General features: G+C 34.4%; 1 protein-coding gene across 6 annotated transcripts; it reads right to left on the bottom strand.

The window, feature by feature from the left end:
• Positions 1 to 15,891: 15,891 nt before the first annotated feature.
• On the bottom strand, positions 15,892 to 24,502 carry LOC137834989 (uncharacterized). Of its 6 annotated transcripts, none has more exons than XM_068643278.1 (11): positions 24,118 to 24,497; positions 23,257 to 23,369; positions 20,573 to 23,158; positions 20,193 to 20,449; positions 20,044 to 20,103; positions 19,365 to 19,517; positions 18,405 to 18,568; positions 17,896 to 18,043; positions 17,690 to 17,812; positions 17,294 to 17,381; positions 15,892 to 16,329 (listed from the first exon to the last, which is right to left on the bottom strand). In XM_068643278.1, exons 3-11 carry the CDS (start codon positions 23,046 to 23,048, stop codon positions 16,136 to 16,138), a joined length of 3,663 nt encoding a protein of 1,220 aa, XP_068499379.1. In that variant the 5' UTR covers positions 23,049 to 23,158; positions 23,257 to 23,369; positions 24,118 to 24,497; the 3' UTR covers positions 15,892 to 16,135. The 6 variants fall into 6 exon arrangements, with proteins under 6 accessions (XP_068499379.1, XP_068499380.1, XP_068499378.1 ...); XM_068643279.1 differs by having other exon boundaries at positions 23,276 to 23,369; XM_068643277.1 differs by having other exon boundaries at positions 20,573 to 23,369; positions 24,118 to 24,502.
• Between the last annotated feature and the right edge of the window lie 785 nt (positions 24,503 to 25,287).

The following is a 25,287-nucleotide window of genomic DNA, read 5'->3' as shown; positions in this document are numbered from 1 at the left end:
CTAACAAGCTTTGGTTAGCTAGCCTTTATACAACTGAACCAGAAGCAGCCAAAGTAGAAGCAGCCTATCTGTTTTCTATGTTGAGTTTTAGTAGGAAGAAGTTTGATCATGTTGGCAGTTTGGAAACAGCTTTTGAAGCATTTTGTGTAAGTATACAGCTGATTTCTGGTCAAAGGAACAGCCAGGAAGAGGAGGTGCAGATTAGTAGGGTACTTTGGTGTTTTTTTTAAGGTTGCTACATAATTATGCAGCAATAGCTGTATTTCAAAAAAAATCTAGTTTTGTTGCCGGTACAATTTGAGCAGATGCTGATTTTTTTTATAATGATTGAGACACCTCTAAAATGTCCTAGTTTAATTAAATTTATTCTTTGTCGATAAAAAAATGTTAGGTTTCTAACCCTTAAATGAGCTTAAGTTCAGTTTTAACAAGTTGATCACACTTCATCACTATAGTAAGAATGATATCAATCACATAAAAAACAAATTAATTCCTTGATTATGAGACCTGGTAAGGTTACTTCCTTGACACTTTGAAGGTTGCAAGTTATATTAATCAATCTCTTAGGTTCTTTGGGTAGGGTTGTATATATATGTTTATCCTCTAACCCTAAGTCATTCTTCTTAAGAATCAACGTTCAATTAGAGTCATTTTAATAAAATTATTACATGATCCACGTACCTACACTTAGATTTAGGTGTTTTTATCAATAAAAAATAAATAAAATTAAAAAAACACATATTCTATCCTTATACAAAATTTGATACCACATTCACCCACAAAATCACCTAAAGGCTGGTTGACCTTAATTAGTAGAGACCGTAGCTCAACGTTGCAGGAAGATTTCCTCACTGAGTAGAAAAAATCTACTTATAAATTAATAAAGTTACTCGCAATATTTAATGTAAATAATACCCTTAAACAACTAGATGAATGTCCAACCAATATAAAGGTAAAGAAGCATCTTTTTGTATGCAGGCGTAGTTGTTCATGTTGAAGATGGTTGCTGCCCCTTCAAGATTGTGTTTGATGAAGACTTGTATGTTGTGTTTGATGAAGACATTTATGTACTTTCCATGTATTTGTGCTTTGCTTTAAGTGTGTCTTAGTTAGTGCTTGAGGTTGTCTAAGAGTAGCTTTTTGCTGAGTAACTCACCTCATAACCACTGGCCATGTGTTAAGAACAAGCATGAGTTTTCTAAAACTGTTTTTCACATGTTTTACACAAAAACACAGTTTACTGCATAAAAATAAATCTGTTCTTTTCTAAATAAACAGATTCATTTTCTTCACTGATGCCTTGGCTAAAGTCTTGTAAAAATTTGATTTTGTGCATCAGGTATTTTGACTGAGTCTTCTTCTTTTCAAAACGACTGAGTTTCAAATAGTTAATCTTCCTCTGTTTTCGTTTTGAAAAATAAATTTGTTCATCTGTAAATAAATAGATTCTTTTTTTACCTCTGGTGCCATATCATACTTAAACGTTTTTTCAGTTTTATCTCAGCACCAGAATGGTTGACTAAGTCTTCTCACTTACAAGATTCTCTAACTGCTTTTGAAAATAAATCAGTTTATTTTATTTTCAATCTGTTCATTTTATAACAGCTTTAACTGTTTTTCAAAATTCTGTTATAAGCTGGCTTTCTATAAAATGCAAACTTGTTTTCTGAGTTTAACAACAATTCAAACAGTTCATACATTTGCAAAAAACAAGTTTTAACAGCAGAGAGTTAAGTGTTTTCAAGGATTAGCATTTGTTCTTCAAAGATTTCAAAAATCACAAAGTGCTTGTTCTTGGTTTGGTTCCAAAAGCTTGGTGTGAGGTGCAGCTACTGTTCTAGCAATCTTGCCTACTGGTTTAAGGCAGATCTTTGTTACCTCAATCAGGTGTAGTCGTTTCACTTCTTATTGCTTGTAATAGTTTGGTTGAATCCTCTTCTTGATAGGTGTTCTTGGAGAGTGGATGTGTGTGTATGAGTGCTGAAATAGGTTTTTTCAGCAAGAGTACCTAAGTTCTTGTAGGTTTCAAGAACAGTGGGAAGTGTACTTGATTGTACTGTGTGTTAGTGAATTCCACCTGTTGTTGGTGAAGACTGGATGTAGCTCAGGTTGAGTGAACCAGTATAATTGTTTGTGTTCATTCTCTACCTCACTCTGCAATTTCGTTTCTGCATAATTGATAAAACAGCAAAGAAATAAATCTGTTCAATTGAAAATAAATCTGTTCTTTCTGGGCACTTTGCATACTGTTCTTGATTTCTGAAAAAGGTATTTGAATCTGATAAGAACATACATAATCTGCTAAAACCTTTGGAACAGATTGATTGTGATAGGCTGTTCAAGAAACTGTCAATGCTATTAATTGAACCTTAAACAAATTGCTTAAAGTTGAAGCTTGCTGTTTTGTGATTCATTGTTCTTAATTTCTGGAAAATTTCTTGACATCAAGAAGAACACTCATAGTCTGTTAAAAGTCACAGGAACAGCTTGTTTGCAAAGGTTACTCAAGTAACTAGCATACTATCAATTGAACCTTAATCACTTGCTTGAAATTGAAGCTTGCTGTTTTTGTGTTTCACTGTTTTTCAAATCTGATATCTGTGTGTGCTGCTGGAAATCCTCACTGCATAGTCTGGTGATTAGCTCTGCTGTATTAAAAGCGTTTCAAACAGAAAAACAGTGCTGAAATAAATCTGTTCATTTTTACATAAATCGATTTATTTTCTGTAAAACTGGGTTAAACACTGTTTCTGCGAAGAAGTTTTAAAAGGTCAATTCACCCCCCCTCTTGAACTTTGGCACTATTAAACCCAACAGTTCAAATTAAAGGTAAATCTAGGGTTTTCAAATTTGGGAATTTATACAAAGAAGAATCCAAAGTGGATTTAGAATCATAAACATAAATAGATTGATGTAAACACAAAAGAGGATAAACAAAAAGCAGAAACTGGCTGATATGAACGATCGTGTGTAGAAGCGTCTAGGTCCTCTCGTAAGAGATTTCGAAGAACGATTAGGCTTTGGACAAAGGGAACCTTTAGGTGGCTTCCGATTATACCAAGAACAAGAACAATGATAGAGAATTGAGAAAAGGAAACAAACTGCATATTCATATCTCAAATAATAGTTCAATACTCTATTTATAGAGTACTAAAGATTATAAATCCTAATAAAATCCTAACTATTTAAATAAATGATAAAATCCTAATAAAATCCTAACTAATTAAATAAAATCCTAACTAATTAAATAAATGATAAAATCCTAATAAAATCCTAACTAATTAAATCTTAACAACCCAACAATAATATTAATCAAATCCCAAAACTTTAGGATATAACAATGCCCTCTCCTCAACAACATTCTTGCCCTCAAGAATGGAACAATGGGTACTTCGTCTTCAAATGAAATTATCCTTCTTAAGCATATCAGGTGTAGCAATGACGTCATACCACGGACAAATCCTCTATAATAACCAGTTAAGCCCAAAAACCCTCTTAATTGTTTTAAGGTTTGTGGTAGAGCCCAGCTTACCATGACATTCAAATGGGCAATCGTATCAATTATGCACCCATATTATTTTATCCATGTATCTAAGAAATTAGGAGTGCTTGATGATATCCAACTATTCTCATAGTTCTGAACCCAACCACTATGGTTAATGCGTTGACTGAGATTTGTGACTCCTTCCTTTGCAATAATTCATTCACATCACTGGGAGGACTATCATATGAGTCATCTTCCTCCATCTCCATGACGTTTGGTTTGGGTTTAGGGGCCACATTGATTGAAGCAGACGACGAGACCCAAGACTCCCTTGTGGAATTTGGCCATCGAATTGCTTGAATTAGCTCCTTCATACGTCCTGGCCAAGGTAAACGCATGTTGTAGAGACTGAGGTCGGAACATTCTTACCATCATCTGGATTTCTTTCTTTAATCCACCAAGGAAGCATCTTACAATATGATCATCAAATAACTTCAATCTCATAATGATTAAATTGAACTCTTCATGGTAGGCATCAACTGAAGTCTTTTGTCGTATACGCAACAACTCAACCATGGGATCATCGCCAATTGCACCAAACCCCATGTTGTCATTGGAGAGGCCATGGGGCCCTTCTCCTTGAGATTGAGTAAGTAATTCCTGCATGGTGTCTTTTATAGAAAGAGTCAAGGTTTCCTTCAACGTATTCGCGAGTTCCAGAAACCTATTATCCATCCTTTGGGAGATTCGATCTTCCATCTCGTTAGCAGCTTGAGCGGAGCGTGTTGAATCTGCCATTGAGAGTACTGGAAGGTCCTAGCTGATACCAATTGATATGAACGATCGTGTGTAGAAGCGTCTAGGTCCTCTCGTAAGAGATTTCGAAGAACGATTAGGCTTTGGACAAAGGGAACCTTTAGGTGGCTTCCGATTATACCAAGAACAAGAACAATGATAGAGAATTGAGAAAAGGAAACAAACTGCATATATTATTCATATCTCAAATAATAGTTCAATACTCTATTTATAGAGTACTAAAGATTATAAATCCTAATAAAATCCTAACTAATTAAATAAATGATAAAATCCTAATAAAATCCTAACTAATTAAATAAATGATAAAATCCTAATAAAATTCTAACTAATTAAATCTTAACAACCCAACAATAATATTAATCAAATCCCAAAACTTTAGGATATAACACTGGCGTACCTCTACATAAACAACAAAGTTATCTCCTAATGAAATATTGTTAGTGATGACCACTTCAGAGGAACTTTGAATCCCCTCAAACGAATCAACTTAACATACCTTTCTCACAGGTTCAATCGCAAGGTCGTTAGATCAAAGTTTTTTTTATTAGAAATAAATAAATAAAATAAAATGAACCACGTGCTCCAACTCTTATAAACAAAACAAAACCAGTTTTCTTGCACCCAACCAATTAAGAATCCACCACAACTTATACCACATTATCCAAAATTACAATCCAAAACAAGAAACAAAGTTCACAATAACATCAACTCACCCGTCAAACACACCCTGATAGACAGAGAATCCAATACTTAAACCGTGGTTTTGTCCGGGGTCTAACATATGCGAAAACCTAATTGTAAAAAAAAAAAAAAACTAACATGGTGATTAGGTCATTGATCAAGTAACCACCATTTACATAATTTATATAAAATTTGTATGTAACTTGTTTTAATTCTTTGCCTTCTAATGTTTATTGTATTTAAAAAAAAATCGTTTTAGACATCTAGAATTTAGTTTTATAAATTATTTTCTCTGCATGAGTCTCGATTTAATTTATGCTCTGTGTATTTAGCATGTGTGATAGGGAGTTTGAATATACTGATAATTTATTTCTTATGCGTAATGAATATGTAAAAATATGGAATATAATTACTAACTCATTGGGTTTTATGGCAGTACATCATGTATTTTTTTTAAGGGGTCTACTTTGCATTTTTGGCTTAGTGTTGTGTTGGACCTAATTTTCACGCACTTTTTTGTTTTTTAAAAAATGATTGAAACATTCTTAGTATTTCACTTTATTTATTGATTCTTTATCGTTAATAAAAAAATTATTTGCTTTTCTTGTTTTTATAAAGTTTTGATTTATTAGATTTTTTTATCAGTAAAAAATAAATAAAATTATAAAAAACACTTTAAAGATTTGTAACCCTTATACAATATTAAAACAAATATGTCAAAATCCCTCTCTACTAATACCAAAAGGACTTCAAAATTCCTTCTTGTACCTGTTAACCTGCATTCAAAATCACACCTCCTTTCCAACCCTTATTATCATTTCATATAACACAACAACCATAATTCAGCATTGTAGCTTAAATAAAATGTAAGCAAAAATGTGTTTCCTTCAATCTGCAGAAAATATATAGATTTTATACTATCTATTATGCTTCAGACGTTTCCAGCTATGTTAAACTATTACTATTGGCAGCAAATCCACCAACTCTTTCTTCCTTTTGCTCTCTTTGTTATTTCCTCTTCATTGTTTCTCCTTGCTCTGTGCCATTATAGCCTTATGTCAAGCTGCCACTTCACTTTCTTGAACCTGTGTACCCACATCAAGGACACCACCTTTCCAACCCTTATGCTTATTCTTTCACATTAGACACAAGTGAAACCGCCAAAATACTGTGAAGTGCACAAGTTTTGATTGTATATGATAAACAAATCTATATTGCAATCGTCAAAACTCCATATTTTCCTTTTCACCCTAGGTTAAATATGTGAGACTATGACACTTCTCTTAAATGATGTGTCTCTGACGGACACCTGTATTAGGTTTTTTGACCATGACGAGGCAACTTTTTTTTTGTTTTTACCAAAATGGGATTCGTTTAAAAAAAATTACAAATTTAGGCAAGTCGTGCCTAATTGGGACAACTTCATATGCAGAAGTCGTACCAATTAGGCACGACTTCTACCATGTCATACTAAAGTCGTGCCAACTTGGCACGACTTCTGCCCTATCATACTGAAGTTGTGCCAACTTGGCACGACTTCTGCGTCCCGTCATACAGAAGTCGTGCCAACATGTCATAATTTTTTTTTTAATTTGATTGTTTATATATTGGGTAGTAAGTTATGTAATGTTAAAAATTAATTTGATACATAATTTTCTAAGAGTGTTAGTTTTAAGGAAAAAAAACAGGTTTAAGAAAAATGTATTATTTGATTTGTGATAAAAATAAATTATTAGTTCAGACAAAAAAAAATCATAATTTATGATTTGTTTATAATTTTGTTATTTGTGATTTGCTGCATTAGTCAAATTATTTATATTATTTGACTTATTTAAAAAATATATAATTATTTATAAATTATTTAATTATTTCAAAATAATTATGGTATTATTTTACTTATTTAAAATATATATAATTATTTACAATTAATTAATTATTTGAAAATAATTACAGTAATTATAGAAGCATTTTTTATGGCATCCAGATGTCATCTACCTTGTGATATGTCTCTATTGCGCCTTCAAAATAAGCATGTTACTAAATTCATTTGGGAGGGTAACGAATGATTATCCAATTTTTTGTTCCTTAAAACTAACACTCTTAGAAAATTATGTATCAAATTAATTTTTAACATTACATAACTTACTACCCAATATATAAACAATAAAATTAAAAAATAATAATAATAATTATGACGTGGCAAAAGTCGTGCCAAGTTGGCACGACTTCAATATGACGGGGCAGAAGTCGTGCCAAGTTGGCACAACTTCAGTATGACAGGGCAGAAGTCGTGCCAAGTTGGCGCGACTTTAATATGACATGGCAGAAATCGTGCCTAATTGGTACGACTTCTGCATATGAAGTCGTCCCAATTAGGTACGACTTGTCTAAATTTGTAATTTTTTTTAAACGGACCCCATTTTGGTAAAAAAAAAAAAAAAAAAAACCTCATCATGGTCAAAAAAAACCCATGTATTAGACACCGACACTCGTATAACACTCTTATGATAATATTGTTGAAGTGTCAAATTCAAAAAATATTTGTTGGGTTTCTGACAATTATAACCGTTTCTAACACAATTTTAAAAAGAAAAAATACATTAATTTTCTAAAAACTCAAATTTAAATTTATTGTATAAATTTTTATTATGATTATAAAAATAAGGAATAAATTTTTTTGACTCAGTCATGAAAAATATTTTTCTGCTAAAAAAAGTCTGAAACATGAGCACATAAATTTTTATTTTCAATTTACATAATTATATAATATATAGATTTGTGTTTCGTATCCTAATTTTAGAAATTATATGTGTCCATGTCCGTGTTATATAGTGTGAGATAGTTTTTTTTTTTATCGGCAATAACAAATGAATAAAATAGAAGCACTTTAGGGGTGGTTCAATCCTTATACACCTAAACTCAACACCAATTCCCGCTATAGACCACCAAAACTAACTAAACAAAGCCTTGCCCTTACTAAACCTAAATAAACTTTAGGAAACTAACCTCATACACTCCATTGGTTCCAAACACCAATCTGACAAGGAGAAAGAAACTAACTGGGAATTTGTAGAGACCCAGGACTAAACTTTTACTTGTACCAACGCAAAAACTTCAGACACATCAGTCACTCCTCTTTTGAAAATTATGCGATTCCTGTGACTCCAGATTTCACTAACTACCCCTACTCAGATTGTGTTCCAAACGATACGAACCGACTCAGAAGGTAGATTCAACCTAAATTGATCGAAGTTAAACCTCGGCTCAATGTGAGACACAAACAAAACCCCAAGCCATCTGTAACATAAACTCCAAACTCGCCAAGCGAAACTGCACCTGAAGAACAAATGACTACAAGACTCTTCCTCCTTCCCACACAAAACACACCTCAAGCTTTCAATCTGAACCCTCTTCTACTTAGATTTAGCTTTAGTGTGAGATAGTACTTAAATGATTGTTATTAATTACTTTTTAACCATATTAAGCAGAGTTCCAAACACCAGCTAAAGTCTTCCATTGTTAAAGACTTCAGATTTCTCATATAATTGCTACGCACATGCAACCCATGTCTTATTTTCGAATTCTGAAACTGAAGATAATCTGAATTGTTCAAAGTGGGTTTTCACATTGTTACGTTGTTCTTTGGTTTTCTAGCATATTATTGATGAAATTTTAATATGTAAACCTAACTCAGGTGTTAAAGTTTTATAATAATATAACATGATTTTATAAAAAGAAATATAGAAAGGTGAAGTATATATTTGTGTATCGTGTAATTGCACAGGGATAATTATGCATGAAAAAGTAATATTTTTTACTATTTAAGAGATGACTATAATAATAAAATATAAATATAACTCTATAAACATTAATAAAAAAAATAAGGTAATCGTACACTGTACACGCGATGCATTAATTTCACAAGCTTATATATTTTCAATATATTCTAATTAACATGGTATAATTTTTATGTTAATATGATTTTATTTTAAATGGATAAAATGCAAAATGTATATTATTTTAATTCGTTGTATAAAAAATCCATATTTTTAAATGTTCTTACAACAAGGACCAAGAACACTAGAATAAGGTTGATAAGATCAACTCCTTTACAAATCTTCCAAACTTGGGCTGGACTCTCTCGGCTTCTCCTCGAGTTGGGCTCTCGGCTTCTTCTCGGGTTGGGCTCTTGCGGCTTCTTCTCGAGTCGGGCTTTCAGCTTCTTCTCGGGTTGGGCTCTCGCGACTCCTACTCGAGTTTGGCTCTCGGCTTCTTCTCGGGTTGGGCTCTCGCGACTCCTACTCGAGTTTGGCTCTCGGCTTCTTCTCGGGTTGGGCTCTCGGCTTCTTCTCCTCACAGGTGGGTGTGTGTACCTGCAAGGCGCTCCGATGCCAAAGTCAGATATAGTTTTATGTTCATCAGATCAATTGAATCTTCCTTACCTCTTGAGTTGAACCTCTATTTATAAGGCTCTCTTATTGGGCTTAAGAGTTACTTGGGTCTTTTCTTTTTGCACCTAACATTTTGAAAACACACACCTGTATATTTGGGCCCATCTTATGGGCTTTGCTATAATCACTAATTTAATTTTACTTATTTACTTTTTATATTTAACCTTTCGGTTGAGACTTTCGGTACAACCTTTCGGTCGAGACTTTTGGTACAACCTTTCGGTTGACCTTTCGGCCTAGACAGTACACTAGCCCCCCAGGCATGAGGATTTGAAAAAGACGTTATGCCTAATGAAAAGGACAAATTTTGTATTTAATACCTTTCGTATTAAAGTATTGCCTTGTTTCGTATACTTTTCTTGATTATGCCGATTGACATGACGAGTTATAATTGTGATATCGTAACGCTTCGTTTGGAAGGGTTTTTTGTTTTTATTGATTCAGAAAGATTGAACTGAATACTCTCAAAAGGTATAATGTCTTCTTCAAGCTCTGTTTCTATTTCTGATGAATTTACAGAATTTTTGGACATGAGTAACGAGGCTATCAGGAAAGTAATTGAGATGAATGAGGATATTCATTCAATTATTTCATCTGCCATCATTTCTGTTGTGAAGAATAAAGCTAGTAGTGATATGAGTTCAAGTGAAGAAGCTATAGATCTTGAAGCTGAATAAAGAGTTGGTTGAATCTAGTAAGAGTCTTGAATAACATAATTTTTTCTTTTTTTGAAGATGTTTACCTTTCGGATTTCCTTTCGGTCAACCTTTCGGCCTATAACTTATTGAAAATTGATAACAATTGTTTGAAGCCGTTTACCTTTCGGATTTCCTTTCGGCCTATAACTTGTTGAAAATTGATAATATTTGAAGTCGTGTTTACCTTTCGGATTTCCTTTCGGCCTATAACTTGTTGAAAATTGATAACAATTGTTTGAAGGCGTTTACCTTTCGGATTTCCTTTCGGTCAACCTTTCGGCCTATAACTTATTGAAAATTGATAACAATTGTTTGAAGCCGTTTACCTTTCGGATTTCCTTTCGGCCTATAACTTGTTGAAAATTGATAATATTTGAAGTCGTGTTTACCTTTCGGATTTCCTTTCGACCTATAACTTGTTGAAAATTGATAACAATTGTTTGAAGGCGTTTACCTTTCGGATTTCCTTTCGGCCAACTTTTCGGCCTATAACTTTCGGATTTTGTGCATACTAGTCCCAATGCTTCTTCTCGTGACATGTTCTCGTAGGCTACTATTCCTTCTCTTACAAATTCGGTGATTGAGCTTGCTAGTCGGACTTTACTAATTGGCAAAGCAATAAGACAAGAGACTAAGGATGTTGTTTCTTCTTTTGAACTTGAAAAATTGAAAAAGGAAGCAACTGAATCAAATGAGAAGATCAGATCCTTAACTTCCCAAGTTGAAGAGTTGTCTAAGGCTAAGGATTGTTATGAAGCCGAGAAAGAGTCTAAAGGATGAGATTACTGAGTTAACGGCTCATAAGTTATCCCTTGACGAGGAGATTCAACGTTTGAAAGGAAACTTCGCTGATCTTTCTGCTGCGAAGAAAGTTGAAGCTGATAATAATCTTCGTTTAGAATCTGTGATAAACCAGTTGAATTCAAGGGTTACTCAAGCTGAGGGTTATTTTGTTCAGCAACACAAGTTGGGTTTTGAAAAACCTCTCCAGCAAGTCGAGTATTTTTACAAGATTCCATTGGATGCTGGAAATTTCGACATGGGCAAAGATTTTTACAATGACGAACTGATGCCCATCAGTGAAATTCCTTATGATGAAGATGAAGATGAAGATGGTGGTGCTGATGATGATAGGCATGCCGACGCCGAATAGCTTGTTTTAGTTTGTTGTTTTGTAAGAACTCCCAAGTAAAGTTCCAGGGTTCTTTAACATGTTTTGTCCCAGCCACTTGATGGTTATTTTGGATGTATAACATCAAGTTATATATAATATTCTATTTACTTTGCACGTATCCCAATTATTTGCTAGTGAATAATCTTTATTTATCACAAATGTGCATGAAAGATAAAGTGAAGATGTGATTGTTCACGTTCACCGCACCATATATCACCTAATATAACCAACGTGTCGGATCCCAGCTTTCGGTTTTAGTATTTTTCCAACCTAAAATAAATACATCTCACCTTTTCGGTTTCAGTATCCGGCTTAGTATTTGGCTAACTATGCTTAAAAGATATATCTTAGTTTAACTCATCTAATATAACAAACATGTTCGACCTCATCTTTTGGCATCATCAGTATTCGACATTAGTTTTCGATAATTTTCTATGCACTTTGCCCAACTAAAAAAAAAAAACATCTTTGACCACGAGAACTACATATAATATTCTTTGGAAAAAAGTTTAAGTAAAAGTAGTTTATGCCGAAAGATTTACATGAAATAGTTCCTTTTGGAAAGTTTTAGGTTCGTCGTGAAACCACCTTTTGAACTTAATATAATTGTTTATTGTTTTCTTTTAATTCGAGCCATTTTTTGTTACCAATTAAATATCACTTTAGACCTCTCGGCCTAACCAACTTGTTATTTGTTTGAAATATTTAATGTTATTTTTCGGTTACCCATAAATATTCAGAATTCTTAATCTTGTTCTTTCGGTTATGTGATCCGATTGATTAATTTTGTTTTTCGGTTACGAGCAAATGCTATCATAGAATTCTCGATTTTGTCTTAAGACCTCTCGGTTTTGCATTGGAACCTTTCGGTTTTTTCGATAAGACCTCTGGGTTTTTTTTTTTTGTGCCATGCAAAAAATGAGACCTCTCGGTTTTTGTAATAGAACCTTTCGGTTTTTTATAAGACCTCTCGGTTTTGTATTGGAACCTTTCGGTTTTTTGAGAAGACCTCTCGGTTTTTCTTTTGTGCCATGCAAAAAATGAGACATTTCGGTTTTGTATTATAACCTTTCGGTTTTTTATAAGACCTCTCGGTTTTTGTTTTCTGTCATGCAAAAAATGAAACCTCTCGGTTTTGTATTGGAACCTTTCGGTTTTTTGATAAGACCTCTCGGTTTTGTATTGGAACCTTTCGGTTTTTTGAGAAGGCCTCTCGGTTTTTGTTTTCTAACATGCAAAAAATGAGACCTCTCGGTTTTTGTAATAGAACCTTTCGGTTTTTTATAAGACCTCTCGGTTCTGTATTGGAACCTTTCGGTTTTTTTATAAGACCTCTCGGTTTTGTTTCGGTTTTTTGAGAAGACCTCTCGGTTTTTGTTTTCTGACATGCAAAAAATGAGACCTCTCGGTTTTTGTAATAGAACCTTTCGGTTTTTTATAAGACCTCTCGGTTTTGTATTGGAACCTTTCGGTTTTTTGAGAAGGCCTCTCGGTTTTTGTTTTCTGACATGCAAAAAATGAGACCTCTCAGTTTTGTATTGGAACCTTTCGGTTTTTTGATAAGACCTCTCGGTTTTGTATTGGAACCTTTCGGTTTTTTGAGAAGGCCTCTCGGTTTTTGTTTTCTGACATGCAAAAAATGAGACCTCTCGGTTTTTGTAATAGAACCTTTCGGTTTTTTATAAGACCTCTCGGTTTTGTATTGGAACCTTTCGGTTTTTTGAGAAGACCTCTCGGAAGGGATTTCACCTGGAGTGAAAACATCTTGATCCGAGAGGCTTGAAGTACGAGATACACTCTCGGGAGGGATTTCACCTGAAGTGAAAACATCCTAGACCGAGAGGTTTGAAGTACGAGATACACTATCGGAAGGGATTTCACCTGGAGTGAAATCATCTTGATCCGAGAGGCTTGAAGTACGAGATACACTCTCGGGAGGGATTTCACTTGAAGTGAAAGCATCCAGGACCGAGAGGTTTGAAGTAGGAGATACACTCGGGAGGGATTTCACTTGAAGTGAAAGCATCCAGGACCGAGAGGTTTGAAGTATACGAAGCATTGATGAATTTAACAGTTTGACTCTTCATATGAATTTCTTCATTAAGTGTTTCAATCTTGAATAAGACTTTCTTTATACATGAAAAATCATCCTTGACCGAAAGGTTTTACATACAACGATGAGTGTTTAACTGCCTTGGACTTTGTCTGCTCCTTATCCCTCCATCTCTAACAAAGCGTTTCAACTGCCCAACTTGAATCAATTCTTCAATTCTATTTTTCAAAGCTACACATTCTTCTGTATGACGACCATGATTCTTGTGGTATTGGTAATGTTTACGCTGATATGCTCTTTTTGAAGTTCTTTCCTTCTTTGGTGGTGGGATTATCTTTACTGCCATTGCTTATTGTAAGATTCTTGCTCCATTACTACTCAACAGTGTATATTGCTGAAACTTTCGGCTACGAAATTATTCTCTTCCTTTTCTAAACGAATGTCATCCTTCCTTTTCACTTATCTTCTTATCATTTCCATCCGCCCTCGAAATTCTCTCAACTCTTCCATCTGCATAAACTTTGATGCATGTTGTCTTAACTCATCAAGATTGGTTGCCAGTTTTTTGCAAAGACTGTCGGCAAATGGTCCCGGTTTCAGTGTTGTAATCATATGATGCATTGTGACTTTCGAACTGAGATTGCGGATACTTAGTGCTACCTTTCCAAAGCGCTCCATAAATGTTCTTAGGGATTCTCCCTTTTCTTGCCTTATATTCACTAAGGCAATTGATGTCAGATGATGTGGTCAGCTTGTAGCAAAATGGGCTCCAAACTTTTTTACTAAAGTGTTGAAACAATCAATGGATAACGGTGGCAACTGAGTAAACCAACTCAGAGCCCTTCCCTTCAAATCTTTTCTCATTATGTACCCTTTGGTGGATATGTGTTCTTGGTTGAACAGTTTCAAATGATGTGTTTAAAATCGTCTCTTCATTCAACTTCCTTTTCATGTACGCATTCTCCGCCCTTAACATACTTAACTTTTCTTCATTTCTTTTCTTTAGTGTTTCGAACTCTCTTTGTAACTGCATGAGCATAGCCATTGACATGGAATTTTGATTATCTCTCTGCTCCCCAGATTGCTCTCCACCTTTTTCTTCTCTTTGATTCATCTTGTCTTCAACCTTTTTCAGCTACTTCTCGGCCCCACGGTGGGCGCCAAAATGTTCTTACAACAAGGACCAAGAACACTAGAATAAGGTTGATAAGATCAACTCCTTTACAAATCTTCCGAACTTGGGCTGGACTCTCTCGGCTTCTCCTCGAGTTGGGCTCTCGGCTTCTTCTCGGGTTGGGCTCTTGCGGCTTCTTCTCGAGTCGGGCTTTCAGCTTCTTCTCGGGTTGGGCTCTCGCGACTCCTACTCGAGTTTGGCTCTCGGCTTCTTCTCGGGTTGGGCCCTCGCGACTCCTACTCGAGTTTGGCTCTCGGCTTCTTCTCGGGTTGGGCTCTCGGCTTCTTCTCCTCACAGGTGGGTGTGTGTACCTGCAAGGCGCTCCGATGCCAAAGTCAGATATAGTTTTATGTTCATCATATCAATTGAATCTTCCTTACCTCTTGAGTTGAACCTCTATTTATAAGGCTCTCTTATTGGGCTTAAGAGTTACTTGGGTCTTTTCTTTTTGCACCTAACATTTTGAAAACACACACCTGTATATTTGGGCCCATCTTATGGGCTTTGCTATAATCACTAATTTAATTTTACTTATTTACTTTTTATATTTAACTTTTCGGTTGAGACTTTCGGTACAACCTTTCGGTCGAGACTTTTGGTACAACCTTTCGGTTGACCTTTCGGCCTAGACAGTACATTAAACCTATCAGTCGTATGTATACTTTTATCTTTCTATTAATAAACAAATATTGGATTGCATACATACATATCAACAAATTTCATTAACCTGATAAATATTGTATTGCATTGTTTGAATGATTTCAATGCAAAAAATAAATAAAAAATAAACATCTTCCATAAAATATGTGTGGAGGAGTAATATTTTGAAAATTAAATTTAGAACTTACAAAAAATAACAAGAAATAAACATCTTTCATAAAAATTAATGACATCACAACAGAAATTTGTTTTAGCTTTTCGTGGTCAAGCAACCTCTCAATATATTTATCATCTCAAATTTCTCTTATTTTTCTAAATCCTCTCATAACTATTTTTTTTTTTATAACGTCGATGATATAGTTAGAAATAAATCAAAATTTAAAAAACAGCAGCAGAAGAAAAATCAGAATAAAACAATAGAATTTGATATATCATTTAACTCTGATGGTTAAGTGAAACAAAAAAAGAATTACAATAATTCATGTTTAATTACTTTTATACTTTTTTAAATAATAAAAAGGTGATAAATAAATGTATCATTTGATCATTCTCACTTTCCTATTTGTTTGTAACATGGAAAAATAAGAAATTTAGGGTTGATGGTTTAGAAGTTTTTTTCCTCTACAAGTATTTATAGAAATATGTATAAAAAACATATCCATTAATTAACTATATCCTGAGAAAGTAAAAGGAGAGATAATTCACTGTGGAAATAGCATTATGTTCAAATAATTAATTTGCACAGCCCGTTTATGTGGTTTTCACACACATTTACATGTTCTGATATTCTCAACAATCAACAACAAAATGAGCAGGACCAGAAAACTACAATACAAACAATTATTGTTGGCCCTTATACATACATATACATATACATATATATAGCTATTTTGGAGCATAATCAAGTGAACTATATATGGGAATCAGATCAAATATGTTGATTTTCATTTAGATGCCTTGTGGAGCTGTCCTTTGTTCTGAATAGCAGCTGCAGACATCACACGCAAACGGCGAGCAATTTCTGTGAAGGATGGCCTAACTGCAGGATTGGGTGCCCAACACTGCTCCATTAGTGTTTTCCATTCAAGATCACAGTAACTTGGGATTGTAGGTCTCAATGTGTTATTCACAATACCTCCTGCATGTAGTGTGCAAGAAAGTGAGAAAAATTTCTTTAGGATAGGGGGTGATTTCTTTAATGATTTGTATGTCAGTTCTGATACTTGTATGACACACTAATAGAATGAGTTTTTTCCTTTTCAAAAAAGTTTGTTTTCCAGTTCCAGAAGAATTAAAAAATTCATAGATGCTAGAAGTTTGCATGCATGCAAGGGCAATGTAATTTTATGTATACCATATGATACTGCAACTCAGAATTTAAAAATAAATCTCAGCTGTTCTTAAAATTATACATATTAGCAAAATCATTTGTCTTCTATAATTTTCTCATCAACAATGTGAGATGTCTTTGCAAACTTATAGAAACAACATATCTCTAGAAACTTACATTTCAAGGAAGGAATGGAGAAAATATTGAAATTATAATGTTGTAATAAACAAGATTTTTAGCTTGTGCAATGAGTTTCTGCTATCCTGATTGTTTTTCCTTCAGATTGTGTAAGCTTGTTTTGTAAGGAAGTATAGATAACTTTAATTTAAACATGAAATGAATATCTCCATAAGTTAAAATTGCCTTATCAAGAAGTTAAAAAAGTAAAAATCTAAACAGGTCAGAGCTTCCACTAATTAGTTTATTATAAGCTAATTTTAACTTAGCAAGTCACATTTTGTCTTCATATTTTTTCTCTCCTAGAAGTCTTTATGGTTGCAGACATGTCCTTATTTTGGTTTAGCTATATTGGCCTTTTAATCTTGATTAATAATTTTCATAATCTAACTGGGCCTTCAGGTTTTGCACATTTGATCTGTTTTATAATAGTTAAATTTTCACAGCTTAGCCTGATTATTGTGAGATTTTAATAGATTTATCAATTTTATGTAAGTACTCAATTGATACAAACTAGTACCTCAGAAAGGTGAAAGACTATTAGAGTCTATACAACAGGAAACAAGGTTCCAAAGAAAAGAGAAAAGGACCTCACCAATAATTGCACCATAGTGCATATTAGCATATGGCTCTTCACCAGTAAGAATCTCCCATAAGACAATGCCGAAAGAGAAGACATCAACCTAAAGATAGATGTAAGAGCATTAATAATCAATGCTTCTCAAACAATAGAGGTAGAAGAGACAATAAAGGACAATATAATCCACTAAATAGTGTAATTTGTTTCTTCTTTTCAGTGTTAAATTTGTGAGACAAATTGGAAAAAAAGTCTTAAAAACATAGGGAGGTGCAGGTGCCAATTGAACTACAACCTTGTTGGTGACAATTTCAATATGGTTTAGAAGGAATATACAAAATCAACTTGTTGGGTATTTTCATATTCCTTGTAACTAACCGTGATTTTAATTTCCACTGATCATAGAAAATTTACCTTTTCTGAGACCTTATTGCTGCTACCGTTTAGAAGCTCTGGTGCCATCCAAGGTAGAGTTCCACGAACACCACCAGACACCAGGGTGTTTCTCTTAATTTTTGATAGGCCAAAATCACCAACCTGGTAAAAAGCAAGTTTCTTAGCTTTGTCACAGTGAAGAAAAAATTATAATAGAATGAATAATCCCCAACTTTAATAGATACCTTGCATATTGGCCGTAAAGGATCCTTCAAGTTCACAAGCAAATTGTCACATTTCAAGTCAAAATGCACGATATCTTTTGAGTGTAAATATTCCATTCCAAAAGCTGCATCCATGGCTATTATCAACCTCTTACGGCGATCAAGATATCTGAAATAACAATGAGATCATGCAAATCTCTGACCATTTTTCTTCATAAAACAGTTAGTGGTATCTAAGAATTATAGTAACTAGAAAAATGCCAGGGCTTTCATTGAAAAATAATTGCAACTTCGTAGAAATGCAATCAATTACTATGATGGTAATGGATACTCTCATGTAAACTTTCATTTGACCTTGTTGTATGGAAATTCTGTCTCTCTTTATAAATATTCACCAATTTTGATAAGGCACAACATATTTACTGTTTATTAAGATAGCGAGAGAGAGAGAGAGAGAGATCTTTTACATGATTAAATCATGTGAATTTTGATATGAGAGGGTCCCTTCCCATGGAGAATGGATACATTACCTATCCTTACGAAGCAAAACAGTCCTGAGAGAACCATCCACCATGTACTCAGTGACAGTCGCTAATGTTGCTCCTGGTCCATCCTGAACTACACCATAAAATGCCACCACATTTGGATGGTGAAGCTTGGAAAGTATGTCAGCTTCACGCCAGAATTCTATGGTCTGTGAGTGGCAATGAATACCATCAATATAAGCCTCTTTAATATAAGAGTGAGTGGGAAAACATGTGGGCAAAAGGCAATAATTGTGGAATTATTTTCCTTGAATCCAAAACAAAACAGTACATGGGCATTTAAAGATAATCCTACTAAAGGAAATAAAGACTCTAAACTAGGAGCAAATCTACCAAATAAGCTTCCTTAATTTTAGGGGATTACCTATAACTAAATCTACATTTATTATACAGCAAATGCACAATATTTACATCCATATTTTCGACATCCCCTTCAGGCTGAGGAATAGATATCTTCGAGATTGTGGAAGCTTGAGCTATTCAGTCCTTTTATTAGCACATTAGCCACCTGCTACCGGGACAGAATATATGACATGCAGACTAGACCTTCTTCTAATTTTTCTTTAATGAATTTCAATATGTTTTATGCTATCATGCTAAATGGGATTATGTCTAATGTCTATTGTTGACTTATTATCACAGTCAAGCTTCATAGGACCCTCCAAATTAGAAGTCAATTAGAGTCTATTCTTAAAGTCAACTACTTCAATCCTTATGGAGTAGTTCAATCTTCCAATCTCTTGGTGAATAGGAGCAAATTTACCGAATAAACTCATAATCCCCATCCTTTAATTTTAAGGATTTCCTACTACCAAATCTAAATTTATTATACAATAAATGTAAAATATTTACATCCATATTTTGACAGAGTGACCTGACAAAAGTACGTGAAAAAAGAATCTAAAACATGGACAGAAGAAACAGAATCACTCATAAGCAAATTACCAGTCTCTCTTGTTCTGAAGATCGACCAGCGAAACAGCTTTTCTTTATTCTTTTAATAGCAACATCCGATCCCCTCCACTTTCCATGGTATACAGTCCCAAAGGTACCAGAACCCAGCTCTCGCAGCTCTTCAAGATCATCATTCTTTATGAACTGCCACGGGCATTATAAATATATCTATTAAACTCAATGTTAGTAAATCTTATGAACTCATTCTATAATTTCAATATACAAAGCAACGAAGCCATCATCTAGTATAGATGTTCTTCTGGTTAACATTACAGAAACAAATTTATATTGTCATCATCTCACTAGAGAATGCATGATACAGGGAAAACAGATTGAAATGGTTGTGGATTAATGAGACAATTAACACCAAGGTTAGCCAAGAGTGACATTTTACTTTTCAAGAATAAACTTAGATGTAGCATCAAAGTAATTATGCAAGGTATAATAAATATCCAGCCAGAACATATTTTCACCTATAAAATTTCATATTAGTTAATATTATAAGTTTTGGAGCATATGTTATAAAATAATTCATTTGAGACAAGATGGAAATTGAACTCAATTTCTGAAGTGGGCAATAGAAAGGTAGACTAAAATTATATTCTCTGCAGAAATGGCAGGCAGGTACGAGACATCAACGCAAACAAAATAATACATCCAAGCATAATACCTGCACAGTACTGTCAAAATCCCCTGCTAAACCCACATTCCTTGCTTCATTCTTGTCATCCTAAATTCAATCCATTACAAGCAAGATTTGTCACCAAAAAGAGAAAATTTGTGCAGCCTCTTAATATAAAAGAACAGTTAATATCATACCTCCTGGTATTCAGATTCCTGTGGTCTTATATTTTCTGTTATGGCATCTATGTTCTTATTTTCATTGCCCTTTAGTTGGGAATGCTCATATTTTTGTTGAAAGAGAGTTGATTCTGTTTTAGTTGTTGCCGGTACATTTTTCTGATTTTCGCCACCACCGAAATTTAGGCGGGATTCCTTGTGTCCTGCCAAAGCACCATCTGCCAGTAGAGCAGCAGACTGCTGAGATTTACTATCCCCATCTTGAACTTTCCTCACTGCAGACGAAAAACCAAGATTGTCCTGATCAATTAGAGAAACATTATCAAACCCCTCTTGGGCAAAGTTCTGAAAATATGACCAACTTTTAGGCTCATGATTGTCCATGTTTAAGCTCAAACCTGCTCTATCTGTTGGTAACGGACCAATACTTGAGGAATCTTCGGAAAGTATTTCTTTGGAGAACATACCATAAAGGATATCACGGGGAAACCTGTCCTCAATATCAATAAGAATGTCTCCCTGAGTAGTAGATCTTGGTTTAACTTCTGGGGGGAAATTTTGAGAAACATCTTGGCCTGTGTTTCCAGTTGAAGGAAAAGGCAGAGCTTGAACCTTGGTACCGTTATCCAATTCCCTGGTAGAAACTTCAACCAAATTGAGGTCTGCAGGTTTCGATACTAGATTCAGATTTTCAACGGGAAGAACCTGGTGAAATGCTAGATGTCCAGTACCTTTGGTTTCATCAACTAAGAGGATGTTATGGTTGTCTTTGGAGCGATTGGTATTGTTTTCAGAATAAAGGACCTGGTCCTCAATTCTAGAAAGTTTATTATCTGCTGACACTTGCTTCAACTCAGAATTCACATGCAGTGAAAACTTTGAATTCAACTTATTTGTTGTATCAGGCCATTTTTTGTATATTGGTGGTGGGGCAAATCCATCATCAGTGGTATTACCATCTGCTTGTAAAGGCTTTGATGCTGAACTAGACATAATGTTCAGATTTGACATATTCCCATTGTGCGATATGTCGTTGGATTCTGTTTCTGAATTCTTCTGGCTGAAGTCAGAAAGCAAATCTGACATGAGTAAGTGAGAACCATGCGCATCATCTGACTTTGTAGATCGATTCAGCAAATCTTCCTGCTCCCTTGGAATTCTCTCTGAATAATAGACTCTGTTGGGAAGTGGAGGTGGTTCAAGGCTACCGAAATCAATCACATTGGACTCAGCATCAACCTGAGGACGGCTGAATGCATCAATGGGTGTAGTATAGAAATCATCTTCACCAGACTTAGGAGTCTGTGTGGGATTCATACTACCGATTAATGAATGGGCATCGTCAGACTGCTGGTGCTTACTCTTGTTCTTTGATGGCAGTGCAGGATGAAGGCCTTCTGATATAGCAGCGGTAAATGGTGCCTCTGGTAAATTAGCATGTAAATTCCCCTCAAATGGCTGCAAAGCAATAGGATATGGTGCTTCTAAGGGGAAAACTTTTCCTGTATCATTGCCTGTATGAATGAAATTATCACCCTTTCTTTTTACCAACATGTCTGGCACAGCTGAAATTTGTACCTGCAACTCACTAGATGTTTGTCCATCATTCATGATCCCTTGGTTAACAAGATTATGAATAGGCATAGAAACTGGAATCTCTCCAAGATTGCGAGCGGAGTTGTTAGAAGGACCAAGACCGTGCTGTAGTGGATATTGACTAGCTTCCCCTTGGTGAATAACTTGGTCATCATAAAACAATGGATGGGTATCATAAGCATTAGAGGAGATTGGAAGCATTTGTTGTGAAGATTGAATAGTCAATGATGATTTAACATTCTCAGCCAAAGATGAGCTACTAACACCAAATGAGTCCATCAAAACTCTGTTGGTCTCCCTCTCATTATTTTGTTCATTCAATTCATGCAAGTTATTGGTAGAGCCACTTGCAGCATGAAGGATTGAGTTGTTTCTTGAATCCATGTTCATGCCATTGACAGCAACTACATACTGGATTTCAGAATCACCGTCAATGCTTCCTATGCCAAACTGAGTATCATCCAAATCATTTATAGAGAACAGAAACATCCTAAGCTTTGTTGATCCTCGTTCGCCTTGTAAATCATGACATTCCTCCATCATATTCCGCAGATCCTCATCAGAAGATACTGAAACTAACGCATCAAGATCTTCTCCAGGGAGCTGATACTTTATCACGTGAGCTTCACTATAAATTAATGATGTTTTCTGCATAAGCTCCTGAAAACGTATGTCTCTTCTTATAGTAATAATACGCGTTTCACCCCCAACATATCTAAGCTTTCCATCACCAGGCCTTGGCAATATTCTACCCCCAAAGCTGCATAGAACCTTCATCTTCACGGATGAAATTTCAGATGCACTGGAAGAGGCAGTACCATGAAGGACTCGGTAACTTTCTTGATTAGATGAAGTTCTAGGAATTGATCGAGCTGAACCATAATTAGTTCTGTCCTGGTGTTGAGAAGAGTTCCTCCTGTCAAACTCTTTTGGACCCTTCTCAGTCTTTGTGAGCACAGATATATCAGATCCACTCTCAGATCCTGTATGTCCCAAAATGCCTTTCAATTCCATATAGCCTGTCGAATAGTTGGGATCACCCACAACATTTGGAAAGGGAGGTTTCCTCAGATTCACCCTATCTCTCATAAACTCAAAAGCAAATTCCTCACCTGTCTGTATGGAATAATTAAGCACAGGTTTATTTTCTGACATGTTATAAGCTGGAGGTCGTGCATTGATATGCATGCCTTCACGAAGGTCTTGCGGGACCAATTGCGATGCAGAATGAAATTCCTCATTTCTAGATTCCATGGAATTGTATTGATGTTTCTGCATCCTTGGCAGTCTAGTCAAAGCCTCATTTGTAAAGCTAAATGCCTGGATTTACTGTAATGCCGTAGTACTGGGAAGACACTTAACATCATGTAGAAATAATGCACCAAACACTGTAAATTCAAATTTCCAAATCTCAGAAACAGGACTGATAACAACTCCAACAGTTTGAAATCTTGACCCACGGCAATGGGTCAGAAAGAAGATTTACCAATGCTCAAGTTTGTTACCATAATCAACACATGAAGAAGCTTCCGCAATCTTAAGAATTCTTAACACTAGGTACTTCCTTCAAAGATCAAACTACCTTCCGAATATGTCACCCTGTGTGCATGATGAAACTTAGAAACTGCTGAGCATGTAAGATGTAGCAAGATACAGAAACAAGTACATAATGGGACGAATTATACCAATTAAAATCAATTAGAAAACATATCAACATGTCAAAAAATTCAACTTACTGTAAACTCATACTTAGCAATTTATTTAACTGCCACAGACGAGAAATAAAATTTTGTCTTGACCTCTTACAGTTGTTTGAAGAACGCAAAATCTCAAAAACTATATCTTACAATCTGAAAGTCTAGGATACTATGAATCTAAGGTTGATTTTTCTTCATTCCCTACTCCATTCCTTAATCACTCCTCCTTACTTACACTAACTACATAAAAAAGAGAAAAAAGAATTATAAAGTGGAAATTGTCGTAAAATTCAATGACTTTGTTTTCTAATACCAATAGGAGGATCAAAACCCAACAACAACAGCTGAAAAATGGGGGAAAATATATTACCCATCTTTTTTTAGCAAAACAAATGGAAAAATATGTTAATAAAATATTTAGGTCATCTAACAAGAGACCTGTATATTAGATCACTTCTTCTCAACTCACCCATGATCATATATAATTCACCAATTATGAAACTTGACTCTTAATTTAACCTTTCCCAGTCAAAACACAGCATGCAGGATCATAAGAATACAAATCAAGTTTGACTCAATTAACAGCAGAAGACATTACTGATCATAATAAAACACGGTCGGAAAAAGGATGGAACAGATCAACTAAATACCTGACTGATGATTTTTTGAGCTTGATAAAGGTATGGCTCAAGAAGGTTTCAGATGAAGAGCCATGGCAGGTATCGGGGGGGAAACTGAAATCAAATGAAAAGGTATATATGGGAAAGAAACCAAAAAGAATCCAGCTTTGTCTACCCCATCTTTTGATCTACCTTTTCTTCTTTTGGGTTCAAAAACAGTCTGAATCTACTTCTACTTCAATGATCCCTTTGGAACAAAATGACAGCACACACTATCTCTTCTTTCTCTCTCTATTTCTCTTCAATTTTGGAATAAATTAAGCTTTTTGGTGTCAGCAAAACAGTCAAAGGAGTGAAGAAACAGTTATGTCCAAAAACTTCCACCTTTTTTTTATTATTCTTACTGCAATAGTTCGTTAATAGTTAGCCACGTGTTGGTTTTATAAGGACAGAAATTAACGTTATTATTATTATATTATCATATGCAATGAAAAATATAATTAAAAAAAAGTTTTATGAACAACTTGTTGAAAAACGTTAGAATTGCCGAAGGTGAACCTTCATAAAAGCATATAATAAAAACCTGTTGATGACAGAAGAAAATAATTGCATAAACTATGTTTGTATAACTAGAAAAAACTTTTTTAAACTGTTATACACTAAGTTCATATTATAACGAGTAAACTTACTGTAAATGCTAATTATGTAAATATTTCTAAATATGAATATGTAATTTATTTTTAAATTCTGATTTATTTGGTCAAATTTTTCAATTTTCTGTATATGCAATTTTTGGAATTCTGTTTTTTAAACGGAACTTGTTGAAATATTGAAGTCTCTTGTTTTTCTTTTATAAAATGATGAATCAATTGTCTTTTCTTTATTTTAAAAAAAAATGTATTTTCCTTATTTTCTCTTTGTCTAGATATAAAGATATGAAAGTTTTAATTATCTTTTCCTGTACCTGGATATTGCTATATACGTTTTTATCAAACTAAAATGGTGCATAAACATGAAAAAAAAAACTATATCACGTGAATTATTATTCTAGTAATCGTTTGAATAAAACCAAATGAAACTAATTTTACTATCAAATTTGAGTTATTCTGTGTCATTGAGCACCAACATAAGAATGTACTATAATGGAGAGAATTGAAATAGAAAAGAAATGAGTTGATAAAATAAAAAAGAGTAAAATTA

The sequence above is a fragment of the Phaseolus vulgaris genome, chromosome 5 (genome assembly GCF_000499845.2).
Source record: "Phaseolus vulgaris cultivar G19833 chromosome 5, P. vulgaris v2.0, whole genome shotgun sequence".
Lineage (NCBI taxonomy): Eukaryota > Viridiplantae > Streptophyta > Magnoliopsida > Fabales > Fabaceae > Phaseolus > Phaseolus vulgaris.
Note: the sequence above shows the minus strand (reverse complement) of the source record. Positions and strands in the feature narration are given on the sequence as shown.

Coding starts and splice junctions, on each gene's coding strand:
- LOC137834989 (XM_068643276.1), bottom strand. CDS start 23,048: ATGCAGAAACATCAATACAATTCCATGGAATCTAGAAATGAGGAATTT. Junction 17,813..17,895: donor CTTTACGGCCAATATGCAAG/GTATCTATTAAA, acceptor GCTTTTTACCAG/GTTGGTGATTTTGGCCTATC. Junction 17,382..17,689: donor GCAATAAGGTCTCAGAAAAG/GTAAATTTTCTA, acceptor ATCTATCTTTAG/GTTGATGTCTTCTCTTTCGG.